The sequence below is a fragment of the Dasypus novemcinctus genome, chromosome X (assembly GCF_030445035.2).
Source record: "Dasypus novemcinctus isolate mDasNov1 chromosome X, mDasNov1.1.hap2, whole genome shotgun sequence".
Taxonomy (NCBI): Eukaryota; Metazoa; Chordata; class Mammalia; order Cingulata; family Dasypodidae; genus Dasypus; species Dasypus novemcinctus.
Genome location: NC_080704.1, coordinates 79,073,240 through 79,092,306, shown reverse-complemented (window position 1 = coordinate 79,092,306; position 19,067 = coordinate 79,073,240). Strand labels below are relative to the sequence as shown.

The following is a 19,067-nucleotide window of genomic DNA, read 5'->3' as shown; positions in this document are numbered from 1 at the left end:
AAATTATTTCTGCCCAATTACTAAACGAACCTCATTACTGGTCTCTTGCCTCTAGTATTTCTTCCCCATTAATCTATTTTCTACTGTCATCAGGATGGTTCAGAAATGAACATCTGATTATTGTTTCCCAGATTACTTCCTACAACGTCTTCCCACTAAGGATAAAGGAAAAGCTCTTAAGCATGACACACAATGCCCTTTATTACTCCCATCTCTCTCTCCCTCACTAAACACTTAAAAGTCATTCACCAACTTTAACTGCAACCCCAATAACTTGTTTCTCAAACCTATCATGTGATTTCAGGCCTTTACAAAATATTGCTATTCTCTCTGCCTAAAACATTTTCTCTTCCATATTCTCTGCCTAACAAACTCCAGTTATCCTTTAGAACTCAGTATAAGAAAACCCTCTTTTAGAAAACTTCCTCTCACCCTATTGACTTAGATATCACATCTCTGTATTCCTGTGGCACTCTGCATATGTTTTTAGGATAATACTTACAGTACTGTAATTTTTCCTTTTTTTTCTCTACCTAAACTATAATAAATTTAGAGGCAGGGACCATATCAATGTGACTTTATATTTGTAGCATCTATCAATGTCAACATACATTAGTAGCTCATCCAATATTTGCTTAACAAAATGAGTCATTCAAAACTGAACTTTTGGAAAGCGGACTTGGCCCCATGGATAGGGCATCCGCCTACCACATGGGAAGTCCGCGGTTCAAACCCCGGGCCTCCTTGACCCGTGTGGAGCTGGCCCATGCACAGTGCTGATGCGTGTAAGGAGTGCCCTGCCACGCAGGGGTGTCCCCCGCGTAGGGCAGCCCCATGCGCAAGGAGTGCACCCCGTAAGGAAAGCCACTCGGCGCGAAAGAAAGCGCAGCCTGCCCAAGAATGGCACTGCACACACAGAGAGCTGACACAACAAAATGACACAACAAAAAGAAACACAGATTCCCGGTGCCACTGATAAGGATAGAAGCAGTCACAGAAGAACATGCAGTGAATGGACACAGAGAGCAGACAACTGGGGGGAGTAGGGGCAGGGAAGGGGAGAGAAATAAATAAAAAAATAAATCTTTAAGAAAAAAAAAACTGAACTTTTAGCAATGCAACTAGAAAAACACTTTGACGAAAAGGGGGAAAGGGTAAAGACAAATGAGTTTATATGGCTAGGAGGCTTTAAAGTGAGTTGGGAGGTCATTCCTGAGGTTACACTTATGCACATCTCAGCAGGATTTCATTGACTGCCAAAGTAAATATTGCCTCAAATAGGAGGGCTCTGGAGACATCCAGACACTATAGGCAGGGCAGATAGCTCAGTAGTTTAGTGCCTTGCCGCTGGGCCCTACTTGGGAATTTATGTTCCCCAGTATGACAGAGTTGGACTCAGGTGTGGTTTCCCTACATATGGCTCTTCTGTCACTTCGATTTGAACCTATAGTTAGTACTAGAGTTAATAGGTGTTTGCCCAAGAGACTTTTAAATCTTTGGGCTGTCCATGTGCCAGCTGGGCACTGAATCTCAAGAGACTTGCAACACCTACTCTCCAGTTCACTGGATTCACCCAGGACAACTAACAAGGAGATGACGATGGACAATGACCATCTCAAGGAACAGAGTCTGCAAATGCAAGCAAGACAGTCCCATCCATCTGCCCCATGGGATTTAAGGTCCCTCTCAGTTAGACGCAGAGTGGGCATCACCATCCCAGAATCCTCAAGATTGGGGAATGAACGATGGACTAGAGTAGACTTACTATTATGCTACCATAGACTTATTATGATTCTAGCAATGGAAGAACTTTTATCATTGATGTGGAGGCAGTGGCCACTGGAAGTTCTGAGGGGAGGGAGAGGGAAAAACAGGAGTAATATGGGGGCATTTTTGGAACTTGGGAATTGTCCTGAATGACATGCAATGACAGATACAAACCATTATACATCGTGTCATAACTTACAAAATTGTGCAAGAGTGAGTGTAAACTACAATGTAAACTATAATCCACGCTTAGTAGCAATGCTTCAAATGTGTGCAATGATTGTAACACATGTACCACACTAATGAAGGATGCTGTTAATGTGGGAAAATGTGGGAGGGGTAGGAAGCGGGGCATATGGAAATCCCCTATATTTTTTATGTAACATTTCTGTCATCTAAATATCTTTAAAAAAATTTTTAAGTATATTTAAAAAAAAAAAAACACACTGAACTTTATTAGCTTTTTGGGGGAAACCGTCCCTAACCCTCAAATTTAAGATCCCCTTTCCTGACCCTTTAGTGTACTTTGTGCATATATAGCCCTTGTCAAACTACATTTTTACTGTCTTTATCCTTCAAATGGACTGTGAATTACTTATGAAAAGTGATTATCTTCTTTTTAATAAAGTTAACTAGCACAGAACCTGACATATATATTCCATCAATTCATGTACTGAGCAAAACATCATACTCTGAGGAAGCTCTCTCCATGGTCCAGCTTGAGGCTGTTTCATGCACTTGAATTTTTAATAATGCTAATTAATGTTGGATAAAAGGCAGGTTGATGGATGAAAGAGAAAAAGGGGAAAAAGAAATACCCACCATTATACTTTACACTGTTGGCCAGAATAAGGTTTACATCATCCAGAAAGCTCTCCCGACTCTGATACTTGTGCTTGGAGATATTCTGTGATGAAAAGAATCAGGCACTCAGATATATAGATATATATAAAAAGTCACTTGCTTCTAAAGTGGCATTTAATGTGGCCAGTCTCGAAGCCAAACTCAGCATGTAAATGCAATGCCTTCCCCCCAGCGTGGGACATGACACCCGGGGATGAGCCTCCCTGGCAACGAGGGACCACTATCAACTACCAACTGATGATGCAACTGGAAAATGACCTTATACGGAAGGTTCAATGAGGATCAGCAGAATATCCCTGTCTACATAAAATAACATGACTTTAAAATGCTGTTTGACCTAAAGTAAGGGGGAAATGGAAAGGAGAAATGAGTTTATATGGCTACGAGTTTCTAAAAAAGAGTCTGGAGGCTGGCAGAAGGATTGCCCTTATGCACAACTGAGCAGAGTCAGAGAGACAGATAAAGCAGATACAACCCCCAGATATTGGTTCCTTTGAAGGCTAAAGAGACCCATGAGAGTTATGGCCATGGCCGATGGGGTTAACTACCAGGGCAGATGGCCCCTCTTTGGAAATGGTGTTTATGTGTGATGAATCTGGACTCAGATGGGATCTCCCTTCATAAGACTTTCATGCTAATGTGCTGGAGGTGCAGTTAATGTTGGGGTTTAAGATATATTTAGGGGATTTGAATCTCTGGACTGACAATGTGATAGCCAGATCCTGAGCCTCAACAGACTCCAGCACCTACAATCTGATTTATTGGACTTACCACACTCAGCTAAGATGGAGGTGAAGAAGGACAACCACCACACCATGGAGCCTAGAGTGATTACAACTGAAAATGGGAGGATTGCATCCAGCATCCAGGTGGAATCTGAGCCTCCTCTTGACATAAAGGTGCAATGGACACAACCAATCCAGTGTCCACATAGAAGAGGTGGCATTGGATTGGGAAAAGTGGACATAATGGACAAAGGGTATGGGGAAAGGCAGGAAGAGATGAGAGGTGGAGGCGTCTTCGGGACATGGTGCTGCCCTGGATGGTGCTTCAGAGGTAATCACCGGACACTGTAAATCCTCACAGGGCCTACATGATGGAATAGAGGAGAGTATGGGCCATGATGTGAACCAATGTATATGAGGTGCAGAGGTGCCCAAAGATGTACTTACCAAATCCAATGGATGTGTCATGATGATGGGAACGAGTGTTGTTGGGGGGGCGGAGAGGGGGGGTGGGGGGGTGGGGTTGAATGGGACCTCACATATATATTTTTAATGTAATATTATTACAAAATCAATAAAAAATAAAAAAATTAAAAAAAAAAAAAAAAAAAATAAAGTGGCATTTAAAATCAAATCACCCACCTTACGTATAGTCTCTAAATCCATTGGACTGACAATCACTTTGTAATAATCTGGAACAAACTTCTTATTAACTGGGTGATGAAAGGGCCAAGACTAGTAGAAAGAAAAAAAGCAAAATTAAGTGGAAAGCATTCCTTATACCAGAGTCTTAATCTTCACTGAATCACAAATAATCCTAAGACTCTGACAAAAGCTATAGATTCTTTCCCTAGAAAAAAACATAATCATGCAAAACTCTGTACATAATTTAAGAGGTCCTTGGATTCCTTCAGGGGCTCCTATGTCCTAAAAGGGTAAGAACTCGTGCTCTATGCTCACTATTAAAAGTCCGTATTCCCTAGTCCCATCCAGAAGTTTTATAGTATCATACATACACACATACTCACAGCACAAAAAGAAACTCAGTTCAAAATTCCTGGGGAGGAATTTTGTTGAACAAAATGTCCAACAGAATTAACATGGCAACCCTAACATAAAAGTTGCAAGAGACAAAAAAGTGAAACAAAAAGACAACAAACACAGGGTAATTATCAAACTGTTATCTGTCATTAGTACCTCTAAATCAAAAGCTGGCTGACTTCCTAATTTCTCCCCAGGGCTATTCAGGAGCATTCAAATACTGAATGTTATCAGGAAGCAACAACCTCTCTATCTCCGGATTCCCAGCCTCTGTGGAATTGATGATGCACTCATATAGCTAAATGGTCAATTTTAAAAACTACCTATCAGTTTGAATTGAAAAACATCATACCCCCAGACTTTCCAACATATATACACGTGTTAACACCCTATAGCCCTTTCCTTTCCCCCACAATACTTAATAAAGAAGCCACTTACATCTATCCTCACAATATTTAACAAAGAAACCACTTACATCTGGAACTGCCATCATTTTCTGCGTGACAATGTTATCCAAAATGAAAGAAAATGCCACTTGGTCATCATCATCCAGCAATGGGTTGATAGCTTTCTCTAAACGAGCCAATTTGTCTTCTTTCTGAAATGAGACAAAGCAAAGGTTCATTCCCTGAGGTGTGAGCACCACAGAAAAGTTAGAGATAATGTTAAGGTTCAGATGTCTATTACCCTTGCCCTAGAAATTTAACTTTGAACTGTCCACTATTCAATTCCAGGCAGAAAGTCCAGATAAGAAAAATGATATTCCAGTAAAAGGGTCAGAAAAGGATGTTTCAACCACTCTGTCAGGTAATCTACCTTCTCTTCTTATAGTTTAGCCAAAAATATACATCCCTGGGCATCAACAGCTTAGGTCCCACAATAGAAACATCTTCACTGAGTTAGGTTTTAACATTGTGGTCTCGCATTCAGCTATATAAATACTGCTGAAAACACTGACCATATATTTAGTGACTTTTGAATAAGGGGACCTAACCCAAGAAATTTATTTCAGAGTTGGAACTAAAACAGTTTGCATTCCAGTTGTTTCACATCCTCTTCAGTACTTAGCATTATCAGTCTTTTTTAATTGTAGACTTTCTGGTGGGTATGAGGTAGTATCTAACTGTGGTTTAAATTTGTGTTGCCTACATGATGAATCAAGTGAGAATCTTTTCATGTTTATTGGCCATTTGGTTATCCTCTTTTGTGAAATGTCTACTTCAAGAATAACATATTTTTAAACTTGTAAGGTATGACAATTTAGTTTGGTAAGAGGATGGAATATACCCTCCTAAACCAGGAATAAGACAAGGATGCCCACTTTCACCACTAATATTCAACACTGTATTGGAAGTTCTAGCCAGAGCAATTAGGCAAGAAAAAAATGCATCTAAATTAAAAAGGAAGAAGTAGAATTTTCTATTTGCTGATGACCTGATCCTATATATAAGAAATCCTAAAGAATCCACAAGAAAACTACTAGAAACAAATTTAGCAAAGTTGCAGGGTATAAGATCAAAATGTAAAATTCAGTTTCTATACACTAGCAACAATCTAGAAAGGAAATCAAGGAATCAATTCACTTACAATAGCATCTAAAATAAACTATCTAGGAATAAATTTAACCAAGAAGGTAAAAGACTTATATGCTGTTAAACTACAAAACATTGCTGAAAGAAATTAAATATCTAAATAAATGAAAAGATGTCCAGTGCTCATGGACTAGAAGACTTAAAACTGTTAAGATGTCAATACTACTTAAAGTAATCTAGAGATTCAACACAGTCAAAATTCCAGCAGCTTTTTTTCCTCCAGAAATGGAAAAGGCAATCATCAAATTCATATGATATTGTAAGGGGCCTGAATAGCCAAAATCATCTTGAAAAAGAAGAACAAAGTTGCAGGGTCTCACTCTTCCAGATGCCAACACCACCCACAAAGCTAGAGTAATAAAAGTAGTGTAGTAACTGACTAAGAATAGATATACAGACCAACAAAGACTACTGGAACTGAAAGTCAAGAAATAAACCCATACAACTACGGTCGATTCATTTCCGACAAGGGAGCCAAGTCCACTCAATGCGGAGGGTGCATTCTCTTCAACAAATGGTGCTGGGAAAACAGACATCCATATGCAAAAGAACGAGTGTGGACCCCTACCCTCACACCATATAAAAAAATTAACTCAAAATGGATTACCTACCAAACAGAAGAGCTAAAATTATAAATCTCTTAGAGGAAAACATAGGGAAATATATGCAGGACCTTATATTAGGCAATAGATTCTTAGACATTATACTGAAAGTACAAGCAACAAAAGAAAAAAAGATTAACTGAATGTTATCAAAATTTAAACCTTTTGGACATCTCAGGACATTATCAAGAAAGTGAAAAGACAACCAATAGAATGGGAGGAATTATTTGTAAACTGTATATCTGAGTTTAGTATCTAGAACAGATAAAGAAATCCACAATTCAGCAACAAAAAGACAAACTACCCAAGTAAAAAATGGGCGAACGGGGAGCAGATGTGGCTCAACCAACTGGGGTCCTGTCTACCATATGGGAGGCCCTGGGTTCACTTCCCGGGACCTCCTAGTGAAGGCAAGCTGGTCTGCACCCGTGGAAAGCTGATGGCCCATGCCTGTGGAGCGGAGAGCTGATGGCCCATGACCACGGAGCAGAGAGCTGGAACAGCAAGATGATACAACAAAGGGAGACAAGTAGACACAGAAAAATGCGGAGCAAACAGACACAAAGAGCAGACAGCAAGCAAGCGGCAAGGGGGCGGGGACAAATAAATAAAAAATAAATCTTAAAAGGAATTTCCGGGACAATGGAGGATTACAGAGGCAGAGGACTCACTTCTCTTCCAGAAAAATAGCTAGAGGACAGACAGAAACTGTCCAAAAACTGTTCTAGGGCTTAGGACACATGGGAAGGCAAGACACCACCCAGAAGAAAGAGAGGCAAAGGGAAGGAATCTTGGATGGCTGAAAAAATCTTGTGAGTAAAGCTGCAGCAGGAGCTGCTAGTGCCCATCCCCCAAACTTCAGAGCAAGCAGCACTGGGTCCAATAGTCCCTAGCAGGCAGCTATGGATTGAGGGGGTTATAGGTCTCCTCTTCCCCAAAAACGGGGAGAAGAAGAGATGCAGCTTATGACAAATTCAGATTTTGGTCAGCAAACTTGGTTTAATGCATTGAAGGAATCACACACTTCCAGGCCAGGTGTTAGCTCTGAGAGTCAGCCGGGAGCTAAAGATAATTTGCCTTCTCAAACACCCTCCCTATTGTCCTGGGCTGGCTGCTGAGGACACAGAGGGAGGGGAGGGTGGAGCTGGCCAAGGGAGGAGAGCAACATCTGAGAAAGTTTGTCTGCAAGGCTTGGCCCACCCTGAGGGTATAGTTTCTGCAAAGCCCACAGGAATGCATTCACTGTGGTTATATAACCACAGGGGTTATAGTGAATACATTCCTCCCCTAGGGTCTTGGGTCTGAGCTGAGGTCTGCTGAAGCACACCATCTGCTGGCAGACCAGGAAAGTTCATGCAAAGAAGAGGAAAACAAAAATAAAAGAGGCAATCTAGAGTCTTTACTGCACCCCCCTTCAAGGCCCTTAGAAACTGGCCTGCACTCCATTACTACGTCATTAGCCCTGGTTTGAGCAGTTAAACAGGGCAATCCTAAATATCTACAACAAAATGACCCAAGAGTCATAGAACAGTGGGAGCACACAGCTACTAACAATAAATCCCTGGGTAAGAGAGAAACTGAAAATCAAAGTAACCTCAGCATCTGAATGAGATGCCTAGACATCAGCAAAAAATTACAAGCCATATAAAGAAAAAGGAAGATATGACTCAGACAAAGGAATAAATCAAAGCTACAGGCAAGACACAGGACTTGAAACAGCTTATCAATGTGGCTCATACAAATACCCTAAATCAAATCATGGAGTTGAAGGACAACATGGCTAAAGAAATAAAAGACATTAAGAAGATACTTGGCGAATACAAAGAAAATTTTGAAACCTTGGATAGAAAAATAACATGTTATGAGAATGAGAGACACAATAAGTGAGATTAAAAATACAATAGAGGCATACAACAGCAGATTTGAAATGATGGAAGAAAGAATCAGCAACATACAGGACAGAACAGCTGAGTGTGGAAAGAGAAAGGAGAAAAGAATGGAAAAAATTGAGCAGAGGCTCAGGGACTTGAATGATAGCATGAAGCACATCAACATACATGTTATGGAAGTTCCAGAGAGAAGGGAAAAGGGGCAGAAAGAGTATTTGAGGAAATAATGACAGAAAATTTCCGAACTCTTATGAAAGACATGAATATACATGTCCAAAAAGCATAGTGCACTCCAATCAGAATAAATCCAAATAAAACTACACCAAGAAACTAATATTAAAAATGTCAAATGTCAAAGAGGAAATTTTGAAAGCAGTAAAGGAGAAGCTAAACATCACATACAAGGAACACCTAGTAAGACTTAGTGCAGATTTCTCTTCAGAAGCCATGGAGGTGAGTAGGTAGTGGTATGATATAATACTGAAAGAGAAAAACTGCCAGCCAAGAATTCTTTATCTGGCAAAAATGTGCTTCAGATATGACGGTAACTTTAAAATATTAACAGATAACAGAAACATAGAGTTCATGAACAAGAATCCAGTTCTGCAGAAAAAACTAAAGTGAGTTCTGCATCCAGAAAAGGAGAGAGAGAGGCTTGGAAGAGAGTGTAGAAGCAAAGATTATCAGAAAAGGTAACCAAAAGGGTAAAAAGACAGACAAAAATAAGATATGACACATGAAAGTCAAAAGATAAAATGATTGAAGTAACGCCTTTACAGTAATAACATTCAATATTAATGGATTAAACTACCCAATCAAAAGGCATGAGCTGACAGAATGGGTAAGAAAACAAAAGCCACCCACATACTGTCTGCAGGAGACTCACCTTAGACCCAAGGATGCAAATTCTGAAAATGAAAGGTTGGAAGAAAGTTACTCCATACAAATAATAACCAAAAGAGAGCACGGGTATCTACAATGGTGTTGGACAAACAGACTTTAAATGCCAAAAAATGATACAGAAGGCCATTATATATTAATAAAAAGGTCAATCCACTAGGATGGGGTATAACAGTCATATATATCTATACACCTAACCCGGATACACCAAAATACATGAGGCAAACATGTTGAGCCACAAAAGAGCTCTCAATAAATTTAAGAAGACTGAAATTATACAAAGCACCTTCTTTCATCATAATGGAATGAAGGTGGAAATCAATAATAGGTAGGAAAGAGGAAAACTTGCAAACACATGGAGGCTAAGCAACACACTCCTAAACAATCAGTGAGTCGAAGAAGAAACTGCAAGGGAAACTAGTAGATGTCTTGAGATGAATGAAAATGAGAACATAACTTATCAAAACTTACAGGATATACAGCAAAGGCAGTGCTGACAGGGAAATTTATAGTCCTGACTGCCTATACTAAACAAGAAGTGCTAAAATCAAAGACTTAACTGAACACCTGGAGAAACTAGAAAAAGAACAGAAAACTAATCCCAAAGCAAACAGAAAGAAAGAAATAACAAAGAGTAGAAAAGAGATAAATGAAATTGAGAAATAAAGAAAATTAACAAAAAAGCTGGTTCTCTAAGATCAATGAAATTGAAAAAACCCTTAGACTAACAAAGAAAAAGAGAAGATAGAAATAAATAAAATCAGCAATGAAGGGGGGAACATTATGACCCCACAGAAAAAAATTTTTAAGAGGATACTATGAGAAACTGTATGCTGACAAATTAGACAACCTAGATGAAATGGACAAACTCCTAGAAATGCACAACATACCTATACTGACTCTACAAGAAATACAGGAATTCAACAAACCAATCACAAGTAAAGAGACTGAATTAGTCATCAAAAATCTTCCAAAAAAGAAAACTCCAGGACTTTCACAGGTGAATTCTACCAAACATTTCAGGAAGAATTAATATCAATCTGGTTTAAATTCTTTCAAAGCTTTGAAAAAGATGAAAAATTACCCAACTTATTTTATGAAGCCAACATCACCCTAGAAAATTACAGACCTATCTAATGAACAGATGCAAAAATTCTCAACGAAATACTTGCAAACTGAATCCAGCAGCACATTAAAAGGATTATACAACATGATCAAGTGGGTTTTATTCCTGGTATGCAAGCATGGTTCAACATAAGAAAATCAATTAACATAATACACATTAACAAATCACAGGGAAAAAAACATGATCATTGCAATTGATGCAGAAAAGGCATTTAACAAAATCCAGCATCCTTTCTTGATAAAAATAATTTTAAAGACAGGTATAGAAGGAAAGTTCTTCAACAAAATGAAGGGCATGTATGAAAACCCCACAGCCAACATCATCCTCAATGCGGAGAGGATGAAAGCTTTCCCTCTAAGATCCCTTTAAGACAAGGATGCCCACTGTCACCACTGCTAGAAGTTCTAGCTAGAGCAATTAGGCAAGAAAAAGAAATGAAAGCATCCAAACTGGAAAAGAGGAAGTAAAATTCACTATTCGCAAATGACATGATTCTAGTTTTAGAAGATTCTGAAGTATATACAACAAAGATATTAGAGCTAATAAATGAGTTTGGCAAAGTGGCAGAACACAAGATCAACATGCAAAAATCAGCAGTGTTTCCATACACTAGTAATGACCAAGCTGATGAGGAAATCAAGAAAAAATTCCATTTATAATAGCAACAAAATGACACAAATAACTAGGAATTAATTTAATCCAGAATGTAAAGAATCTGTACTCAAAAACTACAAAACACTGGGAACAGATGTGGCTCAAGTGGCTGAGCTCCTGCTTACCACACAGGAGGTCCTGGGTTCAGTTCCCGGTGCCTCCTGAAAAAAACAACAAGCAAAACAATCGAAACAACCCACTCAGGGATGCTAACATGGCTCAGTGGTTGAGCACTGGCTTTCCACATATGGGGTTCAATCCCTGGTCCCTGGTACCTCAAAAAAAAAAAAAAAGCAAAAAAACACAGAACTACAAAACACTGCTAAAAGAAATCAAAGAAAATCTAAACAAATGGAAGGATATTCTGTGTTCATGGATTGGAAGACTAAACATAATGAAGATTCTACTCAAACTGATTTATACTCAATGCAATCCCAATCAAAATTCCAACAGACTACTTTACAGAAATAGAAAAGTCCATCACCAAGTTTATTTGAAAGGGAAAGGAGTCTCAATTAGCCAAAAGCATCCTAAAAAAACAAGAGTGATGTCTGAGGACTCACACTTCCGAACTTGAAGTGTATTATAAAGCTCCAGCAGTCAAAATAGCATATTACTGGTATAAAGATAGACACACTAATCAATGGAATCAAATCGAGAGTTCAGAAAGAGACCCTCACCCTCTATGGTTAGCTGATTTTTTTTTTTTAGGAGGTACCAGGAATTGAGCCTAGGCCCTTGTATATGGGAAGCAGGCACTTCCCCTGAGTTTTTTTTTCATTGCAAAGTTAACATTTTTATTGAACTGAAATTCGTGTAGAACAACAGGGGCCATCATGGCTGCTGAACTCAGCAGCAACTGATAAACCCCTGTGACATTTTACCTTCAAGAATCCTAATATCGTTTGGGCAGAACAACAGAAAACAGCAAAGATATTTTTTTCTTTTAACACTTAAAAATATTTAGAAATGAGCCTCACAGACTTCTTCACTTTTCAGGTTACAAAGAACATTGGTAACATCTTCTACAGTGTTACTTTAGTAGTGTCAGTTAATATCCTTCCCCAAAATATTCCCATCTAGAACATGTAAGAAAAGAATTTAGTAACACTTAGGCATGTAACAAACTATAAGAACTTTAAAAGTAGTACAAGCATATGCCAAGCATACATGACTCCACTTAAACTATCACAAAGACAATGAACTCGCTGAAGAGTTTCTGTCAAGTTCTACAAGCAAAGAATGCACTAATGGGAAGGGTAAGGCAATCAAGTAGAAGAGTATGAACTGATAGATCATGTGTCTAAACCTCATTTCAAAACCTTGTTTCCAATATGCAAGCAGGCATTTGTTTTACACAATAATGTAAAACACTTTAATGGAAAAGAAAACCCCTACAAAGGTTACAAGATCAATCAGAGATGAAGGAAAATATTGAATTTGTGGGAAGCGGACGTGGCTCAACTGACAGAGCGTCCGTCTACCATATGGAGGGTCCAGGGTTTGATACCCAGGGCCTCCTGACCCATGCGGTAAGCTGGCTCATGTGCAGTACTGCTGTACACAAGGAGTGCTGTGCCATGCAGGGGCACCCCCACATAGGGGTGCCCCATGTGCAAGGTGCGCTCCCCGCAAGGAGAGCCACCCTGAGTGTAAAAAGCGCAGCCCGCCCAGGAGTGGCGCCGCACACATGGAGGGCTAACACAGCAAGATGATGCAACAAAAAAGAGACGCAGATTCCCAGTCCTGCCTGATAATGCTAGCAGACACAGAAGAACACAGAGCGAACGGACAGAGAACAGACAATGGGGGGAGGGGAGAAAAATAAATAAATCTAAAAACAACAAAAAAAAGTACTGAATTTGTATAATCAATGCATGTGGCAATGATATAAACTGACTACAACCATTATTTTTTTTTAAAGATTTATTTTTTATTTATTTCTCTTCCCTCCCCCCCCAGGTTGTCTGCATTCTGTGTCCATTCACTGTGTGTGCTTCTGTGTCCACTTACATTCTTGTCAGCAGCACCCAGAATCGGCATCTCGTTTTTTTTTTGCTGTTGTTGCGTCACCTTGCTGCATCAGCTCTGTGTGCGGCACCATTCCTGGGCAGGCTGCACTTTATTCGCGCTGGGTGGCTCTCCTTATGGGGCGCACTCCTTGCACGTGGGCCTCCCCTGCGTGGCATGGCACTCCTTGGGCGCATCAACACTGCATGTGGGCCAGCTCATCACACAGGTCAGGAGGCCCTGTGTTTAAACCTTGGACCTCCCATGTGTTAGGCAGATGCCCTATCCATTGGGCCAAATTCGCTTCCCCAACAATTACTTTTTTTTTTTTTTAAAGATTTATTTACTTTTATTTATTTAATTCCCCTCCCCTCCCCCGGGGGTCTGTTTTCTGTGTCTTTTTGCTGCGTCTTGTTTCTTTGTCCGCTTCTGTTGTCGTCAGCGGCAACAGCAGGGAAGTGTGGGCGGCGCCATTCCTCGGCAGGCTGCTCCCTCCTTTGCGCTGGGCGGCTCTCCTTATGGGTGTACTCCTTGCGCGTGGGGCTCCCCTACGCGGGGGACACCCCTGTGTGGCACGGCACTCCTTGCGCGCATCAGCACTGCGCATGGGCCAGCTCCACACGGGTCAAGGAGGCCCGGGGCTTGAACCGCGGACCTCCCATGTGGTAGACGGACACCCTAACCACTGGGCCAAAGTCCGTTTCCCCCAACAATTACTTTTGAGAGAACAAGTACTAACCATCTAAATTATTCCAAGAGAAATACATAACTAAAGACATGAAATGAAATTCACTTAAAAAATGAAACCACATCTAGTTAATCATCTAATTTGTTTAAAATTAGCTGCTCATTCAGTCTGGAGTAAATTTATGGATGTTGGTAAAATTCTTCAAGAGTGCCTCAAATTAAATGAAATGTGATGATAAAACAACACAACACATTCTCTAATACTGACACTACTGTTTAACTGTTTCTCTAAAAAAACAACAACTAAATACTGTGGAGTAACTGCTCCTAAGTGGCCACCTATTCCTGCAGCAAACATTTGAGAGAATCTTAAAAATCTTGCTGTATGAGATGAATAATAATTACAAAGATTTTAATAGGCTTATGCCCATCTTCAAAAAGGGATGTAGGGAAGCAGATGTAACTCAACCAGTTGGGCAGTTGCCTACCACATGGGAGGTCCCAGATTCAGGTCCTGGTGCCTCCTAAAGAAGTCGAGCAGATGCTGCACCCACCACAACACGTAGACACCACAAGCCAGCAGATGCCACATCCCACGGGGAGTAAATGTGGCTCAGGCCACTGGGAACTCACTTCCCATGTGGGAGGACCCAGGTTTGGTTCCCAGTGCCTCCTGGAGGTGAGCCAACAATGAGCAGACAGGCAAGAAAACCATCCAGGGGAGGGGGAATAATTTTTTAATATAAAGTAAATAAATCCTCACAGGGCCCACTGGATGGAATGGAGGAGAGTATGGGCCATGATGTGAACCATTGTCTATGAGGTGCAGAGGTGCCCAAAGATGTACTTAACCAAATCCAATGGATGTGTCATGATGATGGGAACGAGTGTTGTTGGGGGGGGGGGGAGAGGGGGGGTGGGGGGGTGGGGTTGAATGGGACCTCACATATATATTTTTAATGTAATATTATTACAAAGTCAATAAAAAAATAAATAAATAAAAAAACAAACAAACAAAAAAACAAACTGTAAAAAAAAAAAAAAAAAACATTATACTTGTTAAATATATGTCCCAGACTTAAATCTTCAGTCTGTTCATATGCTGGTTGAGCCCTGAGACTCAACAGAGTTGCAACATCTACTCACCAGTTTTTGTCTGACTCACCCAGGACAACTAACAAAAGGATAATGATGGACAGTGTCCATCCCAGGAAGTAAAAAGAGTGTCTGCAACGCAGGCAATACAGTTCCATCCATCTGCCCCATGGGCTCTAAGTCCACTCTCAGTGGGAGGCAGGGTGTGCATCGCCATCCAAAAATCCTCAAGGTTGAGCACTGAACAAGCATAAGGGGCGTGGGGGAAGCAACTATGGAATAAAGTAGACATATTATTCTAACAATTGAAGAACTTTGCATCAGTGATATAAAGGCAGTGGTCACCAAAGGTGGGAGGGAGAGGGAAGAATAGGTGTAATATGGGAGGATTTTGGGGACATTGGAATTGTCCTGAATATCATTGCAATGACAAATACAGGTCATTATATATTTTGTCAAAACCTATAAAATTGTGTGGAGCAAAGTGTAAACTATAATGTAAACTATAGTCCTTGGTTAGTACAATGCTTCAATGTGTTCATCAATTGTAACAAATGTACCACACTAATGAAAGATGTTGATAAAGTGTTAAAGTGTGGGAGAGGGAGGAGTTGGGCTATATTTTTGATGTAACATTTATGTAATCTAAAGCTTCTTTAAAATATATATATATACATATATATATTTTTAAAAAAATAAAGTAAATATATCTTTTAAAAGGGGAGGGGGAAGAAGCTTCTGGTAATAGATTCAGAAATTTACAAATCTCAAAAATTTACAAATGAGAGACAATTTTGCAAGGATCTGCCCAATGTATATAACAAACCTCTAAATTAAAGTTTTTATAGGTATATGGTCAAGCATATGTTTGGGCAATGCTGGATTTCCACAAAGCATCTCCACATTCTATTGTTATCCAACTTGTAAAATAGAAGATGTGTTGATATAGATGGGTAGGAGTTTCAAGGGATAAAAATGAACCAACTGGAAGGCTTGTTTGTAAACAAGTCTGAAGAGTTGGCAGTGAAAACAATGGAGGGGGTGCCCCATATCATGCAGAGGGGAAACATGATCTGTACCTGCTAAAAAGGACAGGCTTTTACAAAGCAAAAAGTCAAGGGTTGAACTTCAGTTCAAGATTGAGAGACCTAAAGGTTTAGAGCTGAGGAAGCGGACTTGGCCCAGTGGTTAGGGCGTCCGTCTACCACATGGGAGGTCGCAGTTCAAACCCCGGGCCTCCTTGACCCATGTGGAGCCGGCCCACGCACAGCACTGATGCGCGCAAGGAGTGCCGTGCCACACGGGTATCCCGCGTTAGGGGAGCCCCACGCGCAAGGAGTGCGCCCCGTAAGGAGAGCCGCCCAGCGAGAAAGAAAGTGCAGCCTGCCCAGGAATGGCGCCGCACACACGGAGAGCTGACACAACAAGATGACGCAACAAAAAGAAATACAGATTCCCATGCGCTGACAACAACAGAAGTGAACAAAGAAAACCACGCAGCAAATAGACACAGAGAACAGACAACTGGGGCGGGGTGGGGGTGCAGGAATAAATACATAAATAAATCTTTAAAAAAAAAAAAAAGGTTTAGAGCTATGTCCAAGCCAATGGTTCTCACATTTTAGCTTGCAAAAGACACCTAGAGGACACTTGTGAAAATGCAGACACCTGGGCCTTGTATCCAGAGATTTTAATTCCGGTGATACAAGTGGTCCAAGAATCTGCTTTTGAGAAACACTGGTCAAAGCAAATAGCACCAAACAATCTTTGATTAAAAAGCCAAGATGTCCAAGAAATTACATCAATTAAGGTCATTATCTACACACAAACCCCTCAGAAGACTCCACCATAACAATGTAAGGACCAAATTTATCCCTAATTTCCTTTTCTACTTTTTCAACTGCAACTATGAAATCAATTAACATTTAATAATGATTATACCAATTCTGAGGTAAAAGGAAGAGCACGACGGATCTTAATTTCAAAGTAACAGAATTCCCTAGGAAGTCCATGCTACACAGAAATTAAATTTCACCTTCAGTAATGTTACAGAGTTTTAGTACAAAAGGTATTTTTTCAGCTTGTATTCTTCGTATACTTGAACTATATGATCTAATCTTTCCGTTTCCAGTTAATGTTCCAAAGAGAAACCTTAATCTACATGCTGTCTCAGGTTTTTGTTTTTCAAGATTTATTTTCTTTATTCCACACCCCCCCCTTGTTTGCACTTGCTGCCTGCTCTCTGTGTCCATTTACTTGTGAGCTCTGTGTCTGCTTGTCTTCTCTTCTCGTCTTCTCTTTAGGAGGCAATAGGAACCAATCCTGGGACCTTCAATGTGGGAGAGAGGCACCCAATCGCTTTGGCCATCTCTGCTCCCTGGTTTGCTATGTCTCTCACTGTCTCTCCTCTTTGCCTCTTCTGTTGTGCCAGCTCTCCTTCACCAGGAGGCCCTGGCAAACAAACCCGGGACCTCCCATATGGTAGATGGGAGCCCAATTGCTTGAGCCACATCCATTCCCCTCTCAGGTTTTTTAGCTATCAACATTTTCTGGTTTACAGTGATACATAAAAGTTATTAATTTATTTTTTGGATACTCGAGACAAGCACAATTATTAAAGATACTACTAAAAATCTGGCAAACATTTCAAAACAGATTTGTAAACATAATGCTTCCCTTTTCAATTGGCAGCAGTTTGAAAGACAATATATAAGACAACACAATTTGAATTAACATTAGTTCAAAATCCTTATGTTGTTTTGACCACATAATTTATGTTCCCACATGATAAAATAAGTAATAGTTTAAATCAAACTCAACAGACACACTCCATGAAATAAGTTTGTGCTGTTTGATGAATCACAGTATGGTATGGTTTAAATATATCTGCTCTTTTTTATATTCCTGGTACCCAGGATGAAAAAGAAAAAAATCTTTAAATATACATTTCATGTAGGTAATAGCTCCTTTGCATATCTTTCTTCAAAAAATACTTTATAGCAGTATATAAGTAGTTTACCTACAAGTTTAACTGTATAATTTTGCCCCAAAACTATAGATGCTTCATTTTCATATCAATTTTGCCCAACATTAATAAAGCTGACAAACTGTTGAAATGGAAATGCTTTTGTCTTTCACAATAGAAGCAACACTTTGATAGGGAAAATAAAACCTACAGTAACTCTTGTCACTTGTTTAACCCAAGTGTTAGCCTACTAAGAGTAGCAGCTTTTTTTCCCTTCATGCATGCTTACATCCACTTAACCTCTGCATACAGTTTGAACACATGCTTCAATTTATAGGCCACGGTGTGGTGCTTCCCACTGCTTGCATCAAGTGGGAAGCAGGGAATGGGAATTGGCTCAACTGATAGAGCGTCCGCCTACCACATGGGAGGCCCAGGGTTTAAATCCAGGGCCTCCTGACTCATGTGGTAAGCTTACCCACACACAGTGTTGATGCATGCAAGGAGTGCCATGGCATGCAGGGGTGTCCCCTGCATAGGCGAGCCCCACGCACAAGGAGTGCGCCCCGTAAGAAGAGCTGCCCTGCGCAAAAAAAGCGCAACCTGCCCAGGAGTGGCACCGCACATACGGAGAACTGATACAGAAAGATGACGCAACAAAAAAGAGACACAGATTCCTGGTGCCACTGACAAGAATGCAAGCACAGAAGAACATACAACAAATGGACAAAGAGAGCAGATAAGGCTGGTGGGTGGGATGAATAAGTAAAAAATAAATATTAAAAAAAGTTAGAAGCAGTGTAGCTATGATTAAACACCCTATGTACACAACTAGCAAACACCTTAAGGCAACCAATGGGGAGTTAACTTGCAGGGCAGAGTTACTGTTCTAGATCAAGTTAGCCTGTATATATATACATGTATGCATATCTGTATATGTACATATATACTTTTCTATTTTGTAACCCCTGAAACAACATTTTAATTTTTTTAAATTTTGTGCAAATTTCTAAATATTCTACCATTTAAGGCAAAGAGTTCACATTAAGAAAAGGTCAGAGAATAGGCTTATGTTTATCCAAAAGCATTTCACTTTCACATTACTGGTTTTTTAAAAAAAATGCACACAATTTCCAAGTGTGGACACAGA

At 40.0% G+C, this 19,067-nt stretch overlaps 1 protein-coding gene across 1 annotated transcript in view; it reads right to left on the bottom strand.

Annotated features, from left to right (window-relative positions):
- The window catches only part of TAF1 (TATA-box binding protein associated factor 1), a 118,235-nt gene that overhangs the window by 43,280 nt on the left and 55,888 nt on the right, over positions 1-19,067 (bottom strand). The window contains 3 exon segments of the mRNA XM_058291459.2: positions 2,590-2,674; positions 3,999-4,091; positions 4,873-4,995. Coding sequence (XP_058147442.1) covers positions 2,590-2,674; positions 3,999-4,091; positions 4,873-4,995 — 301 coding nt within the window.